The 17,539-nt window shown below is 44.6% G+C and overlaps 7 protein-coding genes across 7 annotated transcripts; 2 read left to right on the top strand and 5 right to left on the bottom strand.

The window, feature by feature from the left end:
- The first annotated feature begins 22 nt into the window (after positions 1-22).
- FA14DRAFT_190752 (MBOAT-domain-containing protein) lies at positions 23-1,955 on the top strand. Its single transcript, XM_025501816.1, has 2 exons — positions 23-229; positions 305-1,955. The coding sequence occupies exons 1-2, from the start codon at positions 167-169 to the stop codon at positions 1,853-1,855; spliced, it is 1,614 nt and encodes a 537-aa protein (XP_025353919.1). The 5' UTR covers positions 23-166; the 3' UTR covers positions 1,856-1,955.
- A 5-nt stretch (positions 1,956-1,960) lies between these two features.
- On the bottom strand, positions 1,961-3,063 carry FA14DRAFT_161377 (DnaJ-domain-containing protein). Its single transcript, XM_025499092.1, has one exon. It carries the CDS (start codon positions 2,933-2,935, stop codon positions 2,036-2,038), a length of 900 nt encoding a protein of 299 aa, XP_025353918.1. The 5' UTR covers positions 2,936-3,063; the 3' UTR covers positions 1,961-2,035.
- A 220-nt stretch (positions 3,064-3,283) lies between these two features.
- Positions 3,284-4,489, bottom strand: FA14DRAFT_124733 (S-adenosyl-L-methionine-dependent methyltransferase; the record flags this gene model as incomplete). Its single annotated transcript, XM_025496659.1, has 1 exon — positions 3,284-4,489. One exon carries the CDS (start codon positions 4,487-4,489, stop codon positions 3,284-3,286), a length of 1,206 nt encoding a protein of 401 aa, XP_025353917.1.
- A 221-nt stretch (positions 4,490-4,710) lies between these two features.
- Positions 4,711-8,351, bottom strand: FA14DRAFT_161376 (uncharacterized protein). The gene has a single exon (XM_025499091.1). It carries the CDS (start codon positions 8,192-8,194, stop codon positions 4,796-4,798), a length of 3,399 nt encoding a protein of 1,132 aa, XP_025353916.1. The 5' UTR covers positions 8,195-8,351; the 3' UTR covers positions 4,711-4,795.
- Positions 8,352-8,622: 271 nt separating this feature from the next.
- FA14DRAFT_63832 (uncharacterized protein) lies at positions 8,623-10,208 on the bottom strand. The gene has a single exon (XM_025502611.1). The coding sequence runs from the start codon at positions 10,095-10,097 to the stop codon at positions 8,655-8,657; it is 1,443 nt and encodes a 480-aa protein (XP_025353915.1). The 5' UTR covers positions 10,098-10,208; the 3' UTR covers positions 8,623-8,654.
- An 87-nt stretch (positions 10,209-10,295) lies between these two features.
- On the top strand, positions 10,296-13,277 carry FA14DRAFT_161375 (uncharacterized protein). The gene has a single exon (XM_025499090.1). The coding sequence runs from the start codon at positions 10,385-10,387 to the stop codon at positions 13,175-13,177; it is 2,793 nt and encodes a 930-aa protein (XP_025353914.1). The 5' UTR covers positions 10,296-10,384; the 3' UTR covers positions 13,178-13,277.
- Positions 13,268-17,387, bottom strand: FA14DRAFT_190746 (uncharacterized protein). Its single transcript, XM_025501815.1, has one exon. It carries the CDS (start codon positions 17,277-17,279, stop codon positions 13,431-13,433), a length of 3,849 nt encoding a protein of 1,282 aa, XP_025353913.1. The 5' UTR covers positions 17,280-17,387; the 3' UTR covers positions 13,268-13,430.
- Positions 17,388-17,539: the final 152 nt, after the last annotated feature.

Here is a 17,539-nt window from a genome sequence, read left to right as displayed (position 1 = left end):
TTTTGTTTAGTGCGTTTTAGAGTGGTGATTTACCTCCACTGTCAGAAGGAACGGAAGAAAAAAAAAGTGTTAGCTGCTTGCTGTATTCAATGCATACATCCGACAAGCACGCTCCTTGGCTCCTGGTATACCGTTCAGTCCCGTCCACCAAGAAGTCTTTCAAGCCATGTTCGATCAAGCTTTCGAGCAATTGGCAGCATCTACTGGTACGCCAGTAGATTATGTCAAGGTGAGTAAAAGAAGTGACAGCGCTCATATCATGCAAGAAGGTTCACCATACTGACTTGTCTCTTTGCTCTCTTAGCTCTTTTCGCTTTTCCTCGTGTCCTATCCATTGGCAATCCCTTTGGCATACTTACCTGCACGAGTCAAGCATACCGTCAATATCAGCGTGACAACGTTCTATCTATATGGAATCTTGCAACTCAAGCTCAGTTACCTGCAGGTTTTGGCCAATTGTTTGATCACATACTACATCACCAATGCCAATGTAGGAGGTGCGAAGAATATGCCATGGATCGTGTTCATCTTTCAAATGGGTCATTTAACCATCAATCATCTGGTAAGAGCGTTTGGCAACATTCCTCTAACCACGATCGAAATCACTGCAATGCAAATGGTTCTTTGTATGAACTTAACAAGTTTCGCTTGGAGCGTTCATGATGGAAAGAATCGCAATTTGGAAGAATGTGACGAACAGCAAAAATCACACAGAATTACCGAATTTCCTGAGTTGCTTGAATTCTTGGGATATGCATTCTACTTTCCCGGTGTCTTGGTCGGACCATCTTCTCGCTTTACCGATTACAGAGCATGGGCTAGCGGAGATCTGTACAAGACTAAAGACAAGCTTCCTCCGTCTGGACGTTTCGTAGCCGGGTTGACAGAGCTGACACTGGGATTAGCATTCATGGGATTTTGGTCAGTCTTTACGCCAAAGTACTACTATGATGCACTTCTGCTGCCAGCGAACGATCCAGAGAGTGCATTGCGATTGAGTCCATTAGCCCGTATCTGGTATGTGACCATCGTCGGTATCACTGCTCGTACAAAGTACTACGGTATTTGGAACTTGACGAACGGTGCATGCATCATTTCTGGTCTTTCCTACAATGGCATCGCAAAGGATGGACAAAGTTCAAAATGGGATCGATGCAAGAACATCAATGTGAGCGGAGTGGAATTTGCCAATAATTGGAAAGAACTTTTGGATAATTGGAATATGAACACGAATGTCTGGCTAAGGAACAATGTCTACAAACGTGTTGCTCGTCCCGGAAAGAAGCCTGGATTCAAGAGTACGATGATGACTTTCCTTACCAGTGCATTCTGGCATGGCGTTGCTCCCGGATACTACTTTACCTTTGTTTTGGGAGGTTTGTTGCAATCGGTTGGAAAATCAATGCGTGCACATCTTCGTCCGTTTGTGTTCGCTAATGTACGCACACCCAACCCAACTTACTCAAGTGTGACAAAATACACGCCCAAACAATTGATCTACTGTACCCTTTCTGTGGTCTTTGTTCAATTGACCATGAACTTTGCCGCAATGCCTTTCATGCTTTTGGAAGTCGGAAAGAGTTGGGCAGGATGGAAACATCTATACTTTTATGGTATCGTTGCTGCTATTGCGCCTATGATCGCTTTCCGAGCAGGACTCGGTCGTGCTTTAGACAACCTCTCTGGCGTTACTGCAACCAAGAAGCGTGAGAGACAAGAGCGTGAAAAGATGGCAAGTCCAAGCAACGGTAATTTGCAAGTGCCAAACGTTGATGCTGTGGAAAGAGAGGCAATCAAAGCAGGTCAAGAAGCAAAAGAATCGATTGAAGGTACAATCGAAAAACACACAAATTAAAAAAGAGTAGGGAAAGTCAAGGATACCTATAAAGAAGAGTCCCGACAGACTAACTATAATGTCAGATTAATAACAGAAGAAACCTTAATACCATAGACATGAGAATTATCAGCGTGCATGCGACTTTTATTGCGATCCGGTGCATTATACAATACAGTATGATAGTCTATAGTCTAATTGTTATGATGAAGATCCTGCCGTGATCACCCTCTTTCGTGTTGCTACAGGACCATTCGTTCCGCCATCGGATAGAAAAGTGGAACAATAAAAGATGAATCCAAACAATCCCGTTACTTGCATAAATCGTACCAAGTGACTAGATGTTTGACCGCTTTGATCATACATAGATGAAGCCGCATCTCCCCTTCTCGTTCTGCCATCTCCTCCACTATTTTGCTCTTCATACCTTGCTTGCATTGCTGCTTCACGTTTACGTTGTTGTTCAGCCAATCTTTCAAACATCGATCTATCCTCTGCCGCTGAATTCCCGTCATGTTGATAGTGGGTCCTGTATGTGCTATCAGATCCCATTCCAGCTCTTTGTCCACTTGCTGATTGCGAAGAAGCATTTGCCTTTTTAAATGCTCTAGCTGCATTTCTTCTTTGATAATCCCATGCATAACTCGCCGTTGCTCGTCTTTGCAAATTATCACTATCGTATCGCATCCCTGCTCCTCCTCCTCCACGTCGTGCTCCAAATCCGGTAGAAGATCTTTGTCGATCGTATTGTTTTCTGGAAGATTCATTACCCAAAGTAGCATAAGCTTCACTAACTTGTTGAAATTTTACCTTACTTTCTTCTGATCCTTGATTAACGTCAGGATGCCATTGTTTACTAAGTTTATAAAATTGTTGTTTGATATCCTTTTGATTTGCACCTTGTCCGATCTCTAAAATTTTATAGAAATCATCCTCTCCTACCCTTGCATTCGTACGAGCAGAAGTGCGGAATTGGCGTATAGAAGGTGATCGTGATTGGTTGTTGAAACAAGATGCTGATATTGTAGATCCTGAAGATCCGGACGGTAAAGAGGAATTCGTCCAAGTGCAGGAAACGAAGCCTCGTCTTAGAGCTGACATACTTCTGCTATGATGTTCTGCAATCCTCCAATCCTGACTTTTCTCAAAAGTGTGCCTGCACGACCTTTTAGGATAAAGCGATTACCAGCGATTATAACGATAACACAGATTAGGAAGATAGTTTGAATGATAAAGACAGAAGTAAGATGTCAAACTGATGAAGTAAGCGAAGATTTGCCATCTGTGTTAGGGTACACTGGCAAGATGCCTAGAGTTTCGCACAATCCTCCACTAAAGGCTCATGCTCACGCGATCATCTTCTGGTCTCCCCGCATCTCTATCTCAAAACCTTGCATTCAAGAAGTTTAAAAAATGAAATACACACGTTAAATGCTCTACTGTACATCTTTATTCTACATCTTGAATTCTCTTTGAGATCGGTATTCGTAAAACATCGAGATCCCAATATTTTCTTAGGATTCCATTCCATGTTTCGCTCGTTGTGCTTGGCCTAATGTCGTACCATTGTGTATCTAATCCCATCTCCCTCAAGTCCAACTCAGATACACGTGTGTATATATCATACAGGAATCGATTCGTGCCTGCTAGACCATGGAAGAAGGAGAATCGAGCGTTAGGGTTGGACTCATCCAAGAGATAGGGTACCTCTTCGAAGAAGTCACGCAATTCACCATATCCTTGAGCATATGTGTCCCAATAAATCACATCAAACAGCTCCCCATTGGCTAATTGATCTAAAGCATCCTCCCATTTTGCATGGATGAGTTCCACTCCAGGTTTCTCATGCCAGCCATTCTGACGAGCAAATGCAATAGCATCAGGATGTGCTTCAACAATGACATGTTTACTAGGCTTGTATTGTTGAAAGAATTCGTCCACAATTCCCAATCCAAATCCAACATTTAAGATTTTGAGGCCTGTTATCGGCTGTCCTGTCTGCTGATCTGTGCATAGAAGTGTTGCGGTCTTTTGCATCACATCTGTTTCCCATGCTGCCATTACCAATCCTCCATCTTTGTCCATACATCTCATCTTTCCTTCACCATCTTTGACGAACGTCAAACGAGATTCGAGGAAACGATCATTTTGCGCAGATACTTCTCCGCTAGATTCGGTCACCTGTAATTTCAAAGTTGAGGATTCTCCATTCTCACCAACTTGAACTCCTTTCTCGCCCTCGCCATCTTTTGCAGTTGCTCCATTGGCACCTGGATCTCTTGATGCTGATTGTGCTAAAGCTTTCCTGTCCAACAGGTTCAGTACGAGTGTTTGACGTACACCTTCTTCGAATAAGATCCAATAAATTTCATCATTGTTCAAAGACCATGCATAATCAGCCGGAGTGAAACCCAATTCATCAATTGCGTTCCATATTCCTCCTCGTCTAAGTAACAGCTTGACAATGTCACTATGACCTCCACTGACTGCGAAATGTAAAGCGTTCCACCTCAAATGACTTTCGTCTTCCCACCATGCATCCGCTCCATTTGTTCCATCTTCATCATCGTTCAATAAAGTTTCGCATTTAGTGATGTTTCCATCTCCTGCAGCGATGTGAAGTGCTATGTTTCTGGCAATCCGTTCTTCTGGCATCCCATCTCCATCTTGATCCATAGCTTGAGCTTCGTCTGCTTCTACCATCTTGGTGTTGATGTTGTTGTGACAAACGAAAGTAGATAAGATTTTTTCAGAAGAAGTGTTGTTCGGAAAATTAAAATTTAGCGCGATCCCTTGACTGCGCTACTGCTTGTGCATGTCTGCTCTCACAACCAGCATCTTCTATAACAAAACAAGGTGAACGATAATAAAATAATGATTGCACTTCAATAGAAAGCATAATATACATCACTTCTTAAATAGACAAGGATCCCAGTCTCTTGTCTTCTTTTTACGTAATCTTCAGATCAATCCATGTTTGATCAATGTTGCTCTCCAAACTTCACTTTGCGCTTTTTCCAATGCCAATTCACGTTGCAACGCTTTTTTCTCCAAATTGGCTTCATTTCGTTGCGATTTGGCTTGTCTGATTTCAGTTCGAAGTTTGACAAGCTGTTCATCAACGGATTCCAGCTGAATGTCATCGTACATCCTGTCCAATTCTTCATTGAATGCTTTGTGTAATTCTGTATTTTCCAAACGTCCATCACGTTCCAAGGAAACCAGTAATTCACACTTTCGTTCCACATTCGCTAATTGTGCTTGCAGCTTTTGCACTTCATCTGCTTTGAACTCCGCAGATGGTGCACTCGGTAATTGAGCAGGCTCCGCAGAGTTCCATTCTTTCATCGATTTACGCAACCGTTGAATAGCATCATCCGTTGATTCAAGTTCGGTGAAACAATCATCAATCTGATCAATCGCTTCTCTACCGCTACTCAAATCATTCCGTGCATTCGCAAGAATCGATTGTGTATTTTCACACGCCCTTTGCAAGCTATCCAAATCACGTTGAATCTTGTGCATCATTTCCGATCGATTCGATTGTCTTGGTTGACCACGATCTTTGCGAATACTCAAAGGTTTCACACTTCCTACCCTGCTCTTTGCATTCACACTTTCATTTCGCATTGGCGTTTGTGGAGCAGATGCATAATTTGTAGGCGAAGGTGAAGGAGGAGCAGAGATGGCCTCATCATCATTAGTCAAATCACCATTCACGCTATCATGTCCGTGTGCGATCCGCTTCGCCGGTTTGGCAGTTGGCGTTGCATCGACCGGAACTTCACGTTTGGATCCAGAAGGTACTCGAACGGGAGTTCTATCAGCTTGTGGTACTGGTTTGCGACGGACGGGAGAATTTGCGCCTTCTCTTCCGCTTGGTGAATGTGAAGGCGATCGCATAGATGCATCTGAACTCAATACCGAAGTCTCATTTCTTGTCGGTGTCGCCATTTCTGCATTGGATCCGGGCGACATATTTCTGTATCGTTCGATGTTGGCTTGCAGATCGTTCACTGGTGTTCCTGGACTTCCATTTCGTTGATCTTGCCTTCCATTGACGGAATATTGCAGCATATCTCTACTACCAACGCTACTCGTATTGGCTGTAGAATAGGTCTTTCGAGTGCTGACAGATGCATTTCGGGTATACTGACTGCTTCCCTTACTTCTCGTCCTTTTCACTCCGAAAAAGTCTGATCCTGTAGCAGCACTGCGGATACTACTTGGAGTACCGAACAAGCTACGTCCAAATTGTTCCAAACCAGATGCAAGTGCTCTACCGCTACGATTAGTCGAACCTGGAGTTGTTGGACTGCCATGCCTTGGATCAAAGCCATCAAGTGCATTCCGATTGAGTTGTTTTGACGTTCGGAGCATCTCGTCCGAGAGACTGCTGAGTGACACTTGATGAAGTTCACCAGCATCGGCCACACTGCAATTGCTCTTATAAGAAGCAGTATAGGTACAAAAGGCTGTGTCTTCGTCCATAGAGTGAATGCGAACAGAAGCAGACGGTGGTGCATCTTCATACCCAAAAGGCAACGCATCTGCCTCTCCATCAGGATTGACGTGCAACACAATCTCAGATTTGTGTGTTTCGGCAAGATAACTTCTTCTTGCATAAACGTTCCAATAAATCACTCTTCGAATCTTGTCTTCGTTTGATGTGCTAGGCAAGATCAATGATCGAACATGACTTTTGTGCTCTCGAGCTTTGTATAGAGCTTGTGACCTCCATAAATTATCCAAAAATCTCGCTTTCTCTTGGCGAGCAAAAGCAGGATCAGGGCCTTGATTACTTTGCGCATCGACTGTTGCATATTGACGAACAGCCCTGCCAGCCCACTTATCACCAGAGATATGTGTAGGTGGACGCATAAACAACATCTGGAAATCAGGTCCTCCCATATCGATTGCTCGTACTTCAGAAACGTCAATTAAACCACGGAAGCCCAATTCGACCTTTGAAGGACTTTTAACGACCGCACTACGTTCAGTATATGATTTCATCTGATCTGCCAATTTGCTCAAATCGTCCAAACCGACCAACGATCTTCCGCAACTTGCCGAACTTGCCCGTTTTGCAATTGCAATCACATCGTCAAACAGGAATAATGTGCAATGAATCGTACGATAACCAGATGTTGTGGCTGAGCCTGGAGACAAGAGTGTGTTCATCGCTGATGGACCTAATACGTCAATGGGAAAATCATCAACATCGATACAGTCAATGTATTGTCGATGCACACTGATAAGTCCAGCAGGGAATCCATCCACATTTCGACTAAAGCTCCACAGTACAGCAGCACGCTTCGTTTTGTCATCAACTTCACAGCTGGCAATCCTGCCTGCCAAGACCACAGCTTGTTCCAATCTAGCACGATTTGGGTCGGCAGTGGGAAGGTTGCGTATCAGACCATCAAATAAGAGTGTATAGCGAGGAATTCGCTGAACCGGTTCCATAATAAGCTCACGTAAACCAATATTGCCCATTCCGGTGATGCTGTACTTTGTTCGATCGATAAAGTCGCGAAAGCCTCTGTTGTTTCGCATCATGCTCTGTTCGATATGTTTGGCCTTTTCGAAGTTGTTAAAGTACTCGTTGTAACAAGAGAAGCATGCGATATTTCGATAAATGATATCTCCAAGTTCACTGCCGCCTTCCTTCGTCTTGCCTTTCACGCGATCAGATAGGTATGTCTCCAATTCTCGCAGGAATGCCATGTTTGCACCTACAATTTCTCCAATATTGCCAAAAAGACGTTGCGATTCATACAAGGGAATAATTGCTGTATCCCTGTCCCTTGCCATTTGTCTGAGAGGGACCGCATATCGTTGATACAACACTTCAATCCTTCTCACATAACTCTTTTCTGTTTGTACCAATTCATGCAGCATAGATTCGAATTTCGTGCTGCATGCTGCACTTCTCTCCCCTTCAGGTCTTCGAGATGATGGAACAGCTGTTATGCTTGAGCCACTTGATGATCTCGTTAACTTTGATGCAGTATCCCCTTCAATGCCACCTGACTGGTCCAGTACAATACCTCCAAGATGCGTCAAGATTGCTTCCCCATGTTCTCCTTCGATGACAACATCATAATGCTCTGCTCTACTCAGCTGACTAAGATTTGGATTAGTCGCAGCTGCGGTTGGTGATCCACCTGGACTGGTACTTGGGCCGGCAAAGACTGCACTGGGAGCAGTTGGCATATGACTTTGTTCATAGCTTGCGCGAGGATCTTCGTTGGATCCTGTATTGAACCATTTCGTACTGCTCATACCACGAATTGGTGATCCAGATCGAGAAGGTGATCTAGATGATCGCTTAAAAGGCGAATGAGGTCTTGGAATCATGATTGCTTGTGAAGGTAAAGAAGAGAAGGTTCTTGTATTTCGCGCGTTTATCCTTTTTCTGTTTGCCTCTTTCTTTGTCTTTTGCAGACTATCTTTGAACTCTACCTCTCATGAAGAATTACGGATGTATGAGTGGCATACAGAGCCCGGACAAGGATGGTGTGAGAAAGTCTAGAATGTTCACAAATAAAATGAAAAAGACCAACACAAATGTCATTGTTCAAAAAGGCAGTTTTAAAGCCACTGAGAGAGAGAGTACACGGCATGCAGGCAAGCCTGTCAATTGTGTGCACTGCATTCAAACGCGCAAATTGTCAACCAAATATCGGACGCGCTTTCTCGCGTGTTATGCAGTCGTATCACGTGAAAATATATGGTACAATAATGATCAATTGATGATGAGCATCCCTATAAGGAAGAGGTTGCTTGGATAATACAATGAGGTGGATCAATAACAAGATCATCTGGGACTACTACTCCTTCCTCCTGGATATGATTGAGCTTGAACATTGCTAATCGCTGGTGAATTGCGTCCGCTATTGGGCAGATTTCCTCCTCCGATTCCTGATTTACGCACGCTAACTTGTCTTTGAACAGATGAACTACTTGTCGTGCTAACCCTCTTTGCCGCTCCTGTGACCAAATCTTTGATTAATCCGTTGTACATTTCTGCATCGGTAGAATGTGACTCTCGCTGAGATAGGTAATGAGTCAAAACTGTTGACGCTTGTCTTGTCAAAGCCTCTGTCTCTCGCTGTAATTCCCTTAGAGCAGGTAATCCCAAAAGTGTCAATTGATCTTCTGTCATTGCGACGATTGATTTTGCTCTTTGTGTGTCAAATTCAGGAGGTTTGTTGTCTCGTTCACGTGTTGATTTAGCACTGCCAACTTTACCGTCATTTTGACTGGTAGGTCCCGACTCTACTTCTGATCCTCTCGCTCCCCGATCAAGCTTTAGAGCCAATGGCGGTAGCGCTTTGGATCCATTTGTGTTGGTTGTGTTTAGCTCGTCCAGGTTGATCGGCACCCCGACGGCGATCAGGTATTGTCGCCTTGTCTTTGAACGCATCCAATCGACAGGTTTCAATTCTGGCTGTTTGGAAAGAGCAGACCATGCCGCCCGGCTTTCCTCTCTGACCAAGATTTGCGAAGGTCCATCTACCTGTCTGATCTGGTCTTGTGATAGCTGAGAAGCCGCACCGTCATGGAAAGGGTACGTGCGACCATCCGAAAGTGGAGCTGACAAGAGCTGACGTACATCGTTTGCTATCGAAGCTGATGTACTGTTCGGAGTGATGGCAAGAGGCTGCCAGCTTGATCCGCTCGCAAGTTGTGGTGCACTTCTGCTCTCTTGCTGAAGTGGCACTTCGGGCTGAGCGGGTGAGCCAAATTGATCTGTTTGTGCTTCTTCTTCAAATTCCCCAAAATCTCCAAAGTCATCATCATCTCCTTCGTCAGGTCCCTCTTTGAAATCTTCGAATGCGGCAAGATCTGATTTAGGTGTTCTGTCTTGAAATCCAAATGGTTCATCATTATCTTCGTCATCACTGATAAATGTATGCGGGTCATCATCCTGTTGTTCATCAGGAAAGTGCTTATCTCCGTTTTCGCTTTTATATCCTTCATTTCCTGTCAAAGCATCTTCAAATTCTGGATCAGCATGAGATTGTGATGGTGCTGTAGGTGTGATCGGCGCTGGTTTATCAAATGATGGCTGATCACCATCCGGTGAACCCCAGCCTGCATCGCCTAAATCGTCAAATAAGCGGGGTGCAGGTTTTGATTCTCTTCTTTCCAAAGTTGCCGGCCTTTCGCTACTTTCGCCAATTTCAATCTTTTGTGATTGTCCTACTCCATCATCGTCTATGCTTGCACCCCAAACGCCTGCCCCTTCATCTGCCATGATGAGATGTGATTCGTCTTGGTGTTATCTTGAATGATAGAGCGGAATAGACTAATATTAATAGAATATGACAAGTGCTGTGAGTTGGTGTTCCATTTCACACACACGTGGGATGGCGCCCTACAAGCGCGTGTGTAATTAAAGCCTATAAGAAGAATGGAGGAAATATGCAAGTCGACTTAAAATCTAAGAGGGGCACAACGTCAGTGCATTAATTCGAGGCAGTGTTGTTTGATGTGTTGATTTGCTTTACTCCTTTCTCATTTCACTACCACCGACAAATAGACATGATGGAATCTTTCCAAAGAAATCAGCAAAGGTCTGTACCTGGTGGCGTACGTGGTGACAACATTCGACCGATGCCCATGCCAATGCCGATGCCTCAACCTGTACAACCTCAACCTAATCAAAATGTTGTAGATTTGACCAAAGATGATGGCCAGCAACCTTTGCCTTCCTCTCGCTATTTGCAATCACAGACAGGCAGGCCCACTCCTGGACCAATAGCTTTCAAAAGATCTACCGGTATGAGCAATCCGAACAACCCCAATAGACCACAACCACAAGGACGCCAATTGCCTCCAAAGAATAAACATGCTGAGCCGTCTAAGATTCGAATGATCGATACAACAACAAATAAACCATCTGAAAAGGGGTCGAACTGGGATGCTTTTACCGACTCTCAACCTTCATCGCAGTCAAACTCTCAGCAGCGTCATAGTGCACGTCAATTCATGCGCGATGGAGCAGAAGTGGTCAAGCATGCACTCAAAGATGGATTTGCTCGTGCGCAACTTGCCTTAGAACAGGCCAATCACGGTCAGGCAAAAAACCCTCGCCCTTTGCCGTACTCCAATGGAGGATATCGTCCCAATCACAGTAGCCAGAATGGCAATGCATTCATCGTGAATGATGATGACGTCGATGATGATCCATTACCTTCTACATTTGGAGGTTCCACTATGACAGCTGAAGAGAGAGATCAACAACTTCAGGATATGTTGAACAGCATGGTCCTTCCTCCAGAGCTTGGTGACATTGACTTGGAAAAAGCAAGCAATGTGAAAGGGTTGAGCTGCAAGTTAATGCCTCATCAAGTAGCTGGATATCTCTGGTTAAAAGGTCGCGAAGGTGGCAAACATAAAGGCGGCATATTGGCAGACGATATGGGTTTAGGAAAGACTGTTCAAATGCTGGCTCTGATCGTTGGAAATTCGCCAAATAGCGAAGATACGACAATTACAAAAATTCGCATAGAGCCTGAAAAGACGACAAAGAAGAGCAAAAAGAAAGTCGTACCTGATTCGGATGACGCACCTGTAAAAGAAGAATCAGTTGAGATCAAAAGCAAGCAAACATTGATCATTGCACCTCTTGCTGTGATTCGACAATGGGAACGTGAAATTAAAGAGAAAACGTCGCCTCCGCTCAAGGTTCTCGTGCATCATGGAGCAACCAGAACGAAAACAGCAGATGCATTCAAACGTTATGATGTTGTGATTACAACATACCCCACAATTGCGTCAGAATGGAACAATGTTGCGGGAGTGGAAAAGCCCAAGAAGAAAGGTCAACAAAAGAAGAATGTCGTACCGGATTCGTCTGAGGAGGATGAGAGTGAATCTGATGATCAAGACAGTGATGATTCTTTTGAGGTGATAGATGCAAAGAAGAAGAAAGCCGCCAAAGCACCAGTCAAGAAGTTACCTCCTGCTCCTCTTTTCGACCATGACTGGCTGCGTGTTGTATTGGATGAAGCACAAAATATCAAAAATCATCGAACAAAAGCGTCTAGCGCTTGCTCGGCTCTCTCCAAACGTGCTCTGTCGAAATGGTGCTTGTCTGGAACACCAATTCAGAATGAAGCTTTGGAAATGTTCAGTTTGATTCGTTTCTTGGGCATTCCGCCATTTGATGAGTATGGACACTTCCGCGAAAAGATTTCTGATCCTCTCAAAAGTACGAATCAAAATCGTGTCACTTGGGGAATGAAGAGATTATGTGCAGTGTTGACAACAATCATGCTGAGACGAACAAAGGATACGAAGCATGACGGTAAACCGATTTTAAACCTTCCAGATCGACATGTAGAAGTCATTTCAACAGACTTTGAAGATCACAAAGAGAGAGACTTCTATAACGATTTGGAAAATCAAGTGAAGCGTAACTTGGAAGAAGCTGAGGGAGCCGGAACAAAGGTGAATCATATGGTGACCTTATTGATGTTGTTACGTCTTCGTCAAGCATGTAGCCATCCTTCACTTGTGAACCGTAATGTTCGAGTGGATGCAGGTGCAGCAAATGGACCTGCAATCCAGGCAAAAGCAGACGGACAAGGAGAAGAGCAAAAGGTGGATGATGACGACGATGGTTTGACTGAGCTTTTGGCAGGTTTGTCAGTTGCGTCAAAGCGTTGTGACAGATGTCAAAAAGAAATGACACGCGAAGAGATCGCCAAAGGTGGCGAGCATTGCAGAGTTTGTCAAGATAGAATCCAAGCGGAAAAGATGCAAGGTGGAGGAAAATCTGCTTGGACAGGAAAAAGCTCTACGAAGATTCGAACGATGTTGCGTTTACTGAACACGATTCGTGAAGAAGGAGATGAGAAGACGATTGTGTTTAGTCAATTCACATCTTTCTTGGATCTTGTGGAACCATTCTTGCGAGAAGAAGGACACAAGTTTGTTCGATACGATGGATCACTGAAACCCGAAGAACGTGAACGTGCTTTGGACCGTATTCGATCTGATCCAAGTATTCGATTGATTTTAATTTCTTTCAAGGCTGGTAACGTTGGGTTAAATTTGACATGTTGTTCGCGTGTAATTTTGATGGATTTATGGTGGAATCCAATGTTGGAAGCACAATCTATCGATCGAGCCCATCGATTGGGTCAACAACGCAATGTGCATGTATACAAGCTCGTCATCAATGATTCTGTGGAGGAGAGAATTTTGGCTTTGCAAGACAAGAAACGAGCATTAGCAGAAGCTGCTTTGGAAGGCAGTAAATTATCCAAAGCAAACAAGTTGGACCGCAAAGAGCTCATGTATCTGTTCTCTGGAGGGCCAGTCTCTTAGTCTGAGAGGTGACTGTATATATATCTCACTTTCTATTTCACTTGTATCATATCATATATATACCCCTGTTCTAGAGAAAATCTTCACGTTATGTTCATTCAATGAAGCATATATTACGAGCAGATGTACAGGCGAAACGAATCGAGAGAACTACAGAAAGCGGGAAAGAGTAGATGGTACAGAACATCATATCATAGTAATATTGCAGGCTTGACAAAAGAGGTCATATGTACAAATGAGGATCGGAAACTTTTCAGACTTTTTGAGCTGAATCGAAGAAAGCTACGCGGTCTTTGATACTTGGCCGAGAAGGAGTTGAAACGGTTGAATTGGCAGCAGTCGATAAAGAACTTTTGATTGTGTTTCCTTTGATCGTATCAAATTTTCCTGGCGTCAAAGGACCTGCAGATTTTTCTTCGCTGCTATCTGCACGATCACTTCTTTGACCTGTTGATTTGATAGAATGAGCGCTCTTTTTGAAGTTTAATGGGCGAACAGAAACGGCTTCTTCTGAAGTTGGGGAAGGGAATTGCACCTTAGAGGCAATATCACCGGATCCATTCAGGGTCCGATCACGTAAAACATTCGAAGATGAACTTGATTTCAACGGCTGAGCCTTACTGGGAGAAGATGGTGGCTGTGGACTTGATGAATTCGAGATGCGATTCCAAGAAGATGAATTGCTTGCACTAATATTTGCACTGCTCAATCCGCCGCTGCTGCTACTGTTCGATGGTTGTTCTGCATTTTGCAAGTAGCTTTGAGCACGAGCACGTAAGCCGTTAGAGGCATGAGTTGCTGTCTTGATGTTCGTTTCGTTGGGAACCATGCTGATTGGACTCGTTGATCCCTGTCGTGTGGGCGTCGCTAATCTCAAAGAGTTACCTGTCAGATTGGGCGACAAAGGCATTCGTCCAGGCGAAGTTGGAGTACTGATAGCGCGAGAGTTGACAGATAATGAAGATTGTCTCTTTACACTCTGTTGTTGTTGCTGCTGTGCAATAGATGGCTTGATGGTTGTATCTGTTTGCGTAGAGAAGTTTGAAGGCGTTTGCAAGTGCTGTGATCGCTTCGTAGAAAGATCAGGCACAACACTGACATCGTCACTTTCATCGTCAGTAGTTTTAACCATGACGTCTTCGCTAGATTGACCACTTGCAGATGTAGCACTTGCTTTGCTATCTCCTCGTGCCATGACGAATTGATAATCATCTCCAATTTTAACGCTTGCGTTACGCTTTGGCATCGGTATCTTTTCGAAACTGGTATCATCGCTGATACTTTCATCTCGACTGCCAAATTGATTCGCAGCACCATGCAAAGACATTCCACTCTTCAAGCTGCTATTAGCATCTTGCGTATTCAGGCTTGGACTTCGGCTTTTGTCCACCATCAAAGCCCTCAATCTCTCATCAATACTGACAGTACGACGTGAAGCAGAGGAAATGTCACTTGGAGAAGGGCTTGCAGGTGTCTCCGGAATGAGTTGATCAATCTCTTTCTTGGGCGAAACAAGTGGTGAAATCTTGCCATCTTGCATTGGTCGTCCTAAAGCATGAGTGTATCGTTTGCGACCATTTGGACTTGCATTGGAGGCCGGAGCAACAATATTTTCTGGTTTAGGAACAGCGCTTTTGAAAGAAGAAGATGAAGCGTTTGTTCCTCTACGAGCATCGCCAGACAAGTTGCGAGATAGGTCGCTTGGCACCTTTACTGGTTCATTCGCCGCGCTCACACCCTTTCCTTCACCGCTCTGTACAACAGTAGTATTAATTGGTGCTGGAGATTGTGAAGATAAGAAACCGCTTGAAGTTGTACCTACACCTTGATTTTTGGCCACAGCTGCTAGTAACTCTCTCGATCCTCTCAATTCATGTGTTGCAGCTTGTAATTGGCCAACTTCATGACGCATCAACTTGGTCATTTGACCAACCCATCTATCCATTTCACGATCACGAGCACTATTTGCGCTCATTCCATCTCCGTTTAGAGCCATCTGATTGTCCCTTTCGATATCGATCAATCTACCTTCCAAAGACCGCATCAATGGAACTGCATATCGTTCAAATCGATAGAAACGTACCATCATCTCTTGAAGTGCATGGCTCATAGGCATGTCCTTTGGCATTGGGCCGGTGCCAGCCGTCAACCCGCTTGGGCCTGCATTGCTCAATGTACGAGGTGCAGGTTGTCTAGGAGCTGTTTGCACGGGTTTTGACTCTTTGGTCACAGTATTGTTCACCTCTGGAGTTGATTGTTGCACTTCAGAAGCATGTGGTGATTTTGTCGGTAGCGTTGGTGGTCTCTCACCACCATTAGAAGATCGTCTGTTGGTATCAAATCCTCGCTGGACTTGTGTATTGATTGATTGTTTGCCCTTTGCAGATTGACTTAATTGTCCTTTTGCAAACTCATCATCAAGTGTTGACATTCTCGAACGTGTTTCTGCAATGATTTGTTGAGCAGGAGTCAATTTGCCCTCCAACTTACTCAATCGATCTTCAGGATCAACTTCTGTTGCCACTTGTTCACGTTCTTTTTGTGACATCGCCTCCAAATCTTGCGCTGTGAAACGTGGCGCTGGCTTTCTTCCAGGTGGACTTTTGCTTTGCGGTGGATCCCATTGCTCTGGCTCTTGAGAAAGAGGTGCGTCTCCGATCACTTGATGTGGCAGCCATTGTTTCGGTGCGGCATTTGTTGCATCCATTGAAGTCTGTTGATTTTGAGGAGCGTGTTCTCCACTGATGAGCCTATTGCGATGCTCATCTTCAATTCGTGCTGCCATCATCATTGAATGCTTCTTTCTTGCCAAAGCTTCTGCTTCTACAGAATCACGACGAGGATCACGTTGATCTCTTGCCCCACTGCCAGCAAGGGGAAGACCATCTGACCAAGCATTTGGATTTTGTTGCATCATTGCATGATTTGGCGATTTGCCATCAGCAGACATGCTTTGACGCATCCAAGAACCTTCATTGCTATATATACCATCATCCCGATCTTCCAATCTTGGCGATTTGCCAAAGATTCCTTTGAACCATTTCGATGCAAAATGAGGACTGCCAGGTTGACTGGAATTTCGATCTTCATGGGATGCACCTCCAAAGTATCCCGGTGAGCCTGCAGGTGAAGCGGATCCTAAAGGCGAAGCACCGACCCTATTGGGCGAATATGGAATCTTGACCGGTGATGGAATACCTTCCAACGGAATCACAGGAGGCAAACCTGATCCGGGCGGGATATGAACGGGCATGGAGAATCTAGAAGGTGATTCATTTGCTTGAGCGGAGACGTTGGACACGGCAGGCGCAGCTGCTGAACCTGCCAAGGGGCTGGTCGGATGCGGGGAGGTACTGAATTGTCCAGAGCCTGTAGGGAATGGGCTGATGCGTGGTCCTGATGGTGTTGCTGCTGATACATCACGTAAGGAAGGTGTATCAGACAGCCTTTTTCCTTGATTGCTTTGCTTTTTGGCAAGCATCTCTTCGTGTTGTTCAGCTGCTTGCCTGTAACTCAATGGACCGGGAGCAATTCGACCTCCACGGAAAGCACCCGCATGGATTGCACCGGGACTTGGAGGACGGTTTGGACTCTTGCTTCTGCTCCTACCACGCTCAAAGGGTTGTTCTTGACGTTCAGGTTCCGGTCTTCCATCGTTTGTACTTCTTGCAGTGCCATAGCCCGTGCCACCGCCAGGTCCTCCAGGTGGAACGCCCAAAGAGATAGGGCGACTTTTGACTTGTTGATATGGATAGCCAGGTTGATGGACATGTTCATCAGCCGGTGAGCCATGCACATCTGTGATATGAGATACGCCTCCTGGTTGTTTGGTGACTTTACGAACTACAAAAGAAGAAGGGCTTGAAGGACCATCTTCTACATGATTGATCGAAGCAGGTGAAGCACTTCTACTTCTGAACCAATTCAAAGCTCTTTTACCGGGTGAAGAACCTCTTCTTTGACGTGATGCTTTACTTTCTGTTGATTGATCGCCAATCTCTCCACCGACACCGGGTGAAGAAGGTAAATATCCATTTGAATCCACTCCATGTTGCATTGGCGTCCAAAATGATTGAGAAGGGGAGGTGGAAAAGGACACCATTTTTTGCGAGTGAGTTGGATGTGGTTGGAAGTCAAGAAGAGAGTAGGTCTGATCTCTTCTCTAATTGAACCTCTTTCTTTCTTGTATCTGCTCTGCTCCCCTTTTCTTTGTCTTCGGCACCATTGCAATTCATCTTGACCGACTTTCTTTAGCTCATTTTATAGATAAACAGACTGCTCTTGTGCCTTCATGCAATCTACCTGCACAAAAGTGTCATTTTTGTTTATTTGTTGCGCTTATTTTACAGGCATCAGACCACT

This window comes from Meira miltonrushii (assembly GCF_003144205.1).
Source record: "Meira miltonrushii strain MCA 3882 unplaced genomic scaffold FA14scaffold_3, whole genome shotgun sequence".
Classification (NCBI taxonomy): Eukaryota; Fungi; Basidiomycota; class Exobasidiomycetes; order Exobasidiales; family Brachybasidiaceae; genus Meira; species Meira miltonrushii.
This window is presented reverse-complemented; position numbering and strand designations above follow the sequence as displayed.

Coding starts and splice junctions, on each gene's coding strand:
- FA14DRAFT_190752 (XM_025501816.1), top strand. CDS start 167: ATGTTCGATCAAGCTTTCGAGCAATTGGCAGCATCTACTGGTACGCCA. Junction 230..304: donor CGCCAGTAGATTATGTCAAG/GTGAGTAAAAGA, acceptor TTGCTCTCTTAG/CTCTTTTCGCTTTTCCTCGT.
- FA14DRAFT_161377 (XM_025499092.1), bottom strand. CDS start 2,935: ATGTCAGCTCTAAGACGAGGCTTCGTTTCCTGCACTTGGACGAATTCC.
- FA14DRAFT_161376 (XM_025499091.1), bottom strand. CDS start 8,194: ATGATTCCAAGACCTCATTCGCCTTTTAAGCGATCATCTAGATCACCT.
- FA14DRAFT_63832 (XM_025502611.1), bottom strand. CDS start 10,097: ATGGCAGATGAAGGGGCAGGCGTTTGGGGTGCAAGCATAGACGATGAT.
- FA14DRAFT_161375 (XM_025499090.1), top strand. CDS start 10,385: ATGATGGAATCTTTCCAAAGAAATCAGCAAAGGTCTGTACCTGGTGGC.
- FA14DRAFT_190746 (XM_025501815.1), bottom strand. CDS start 17,279: ATGGTGTCCTTTTCCACCTCCCCTTCTCAATCATTTTGGACGCCAATG.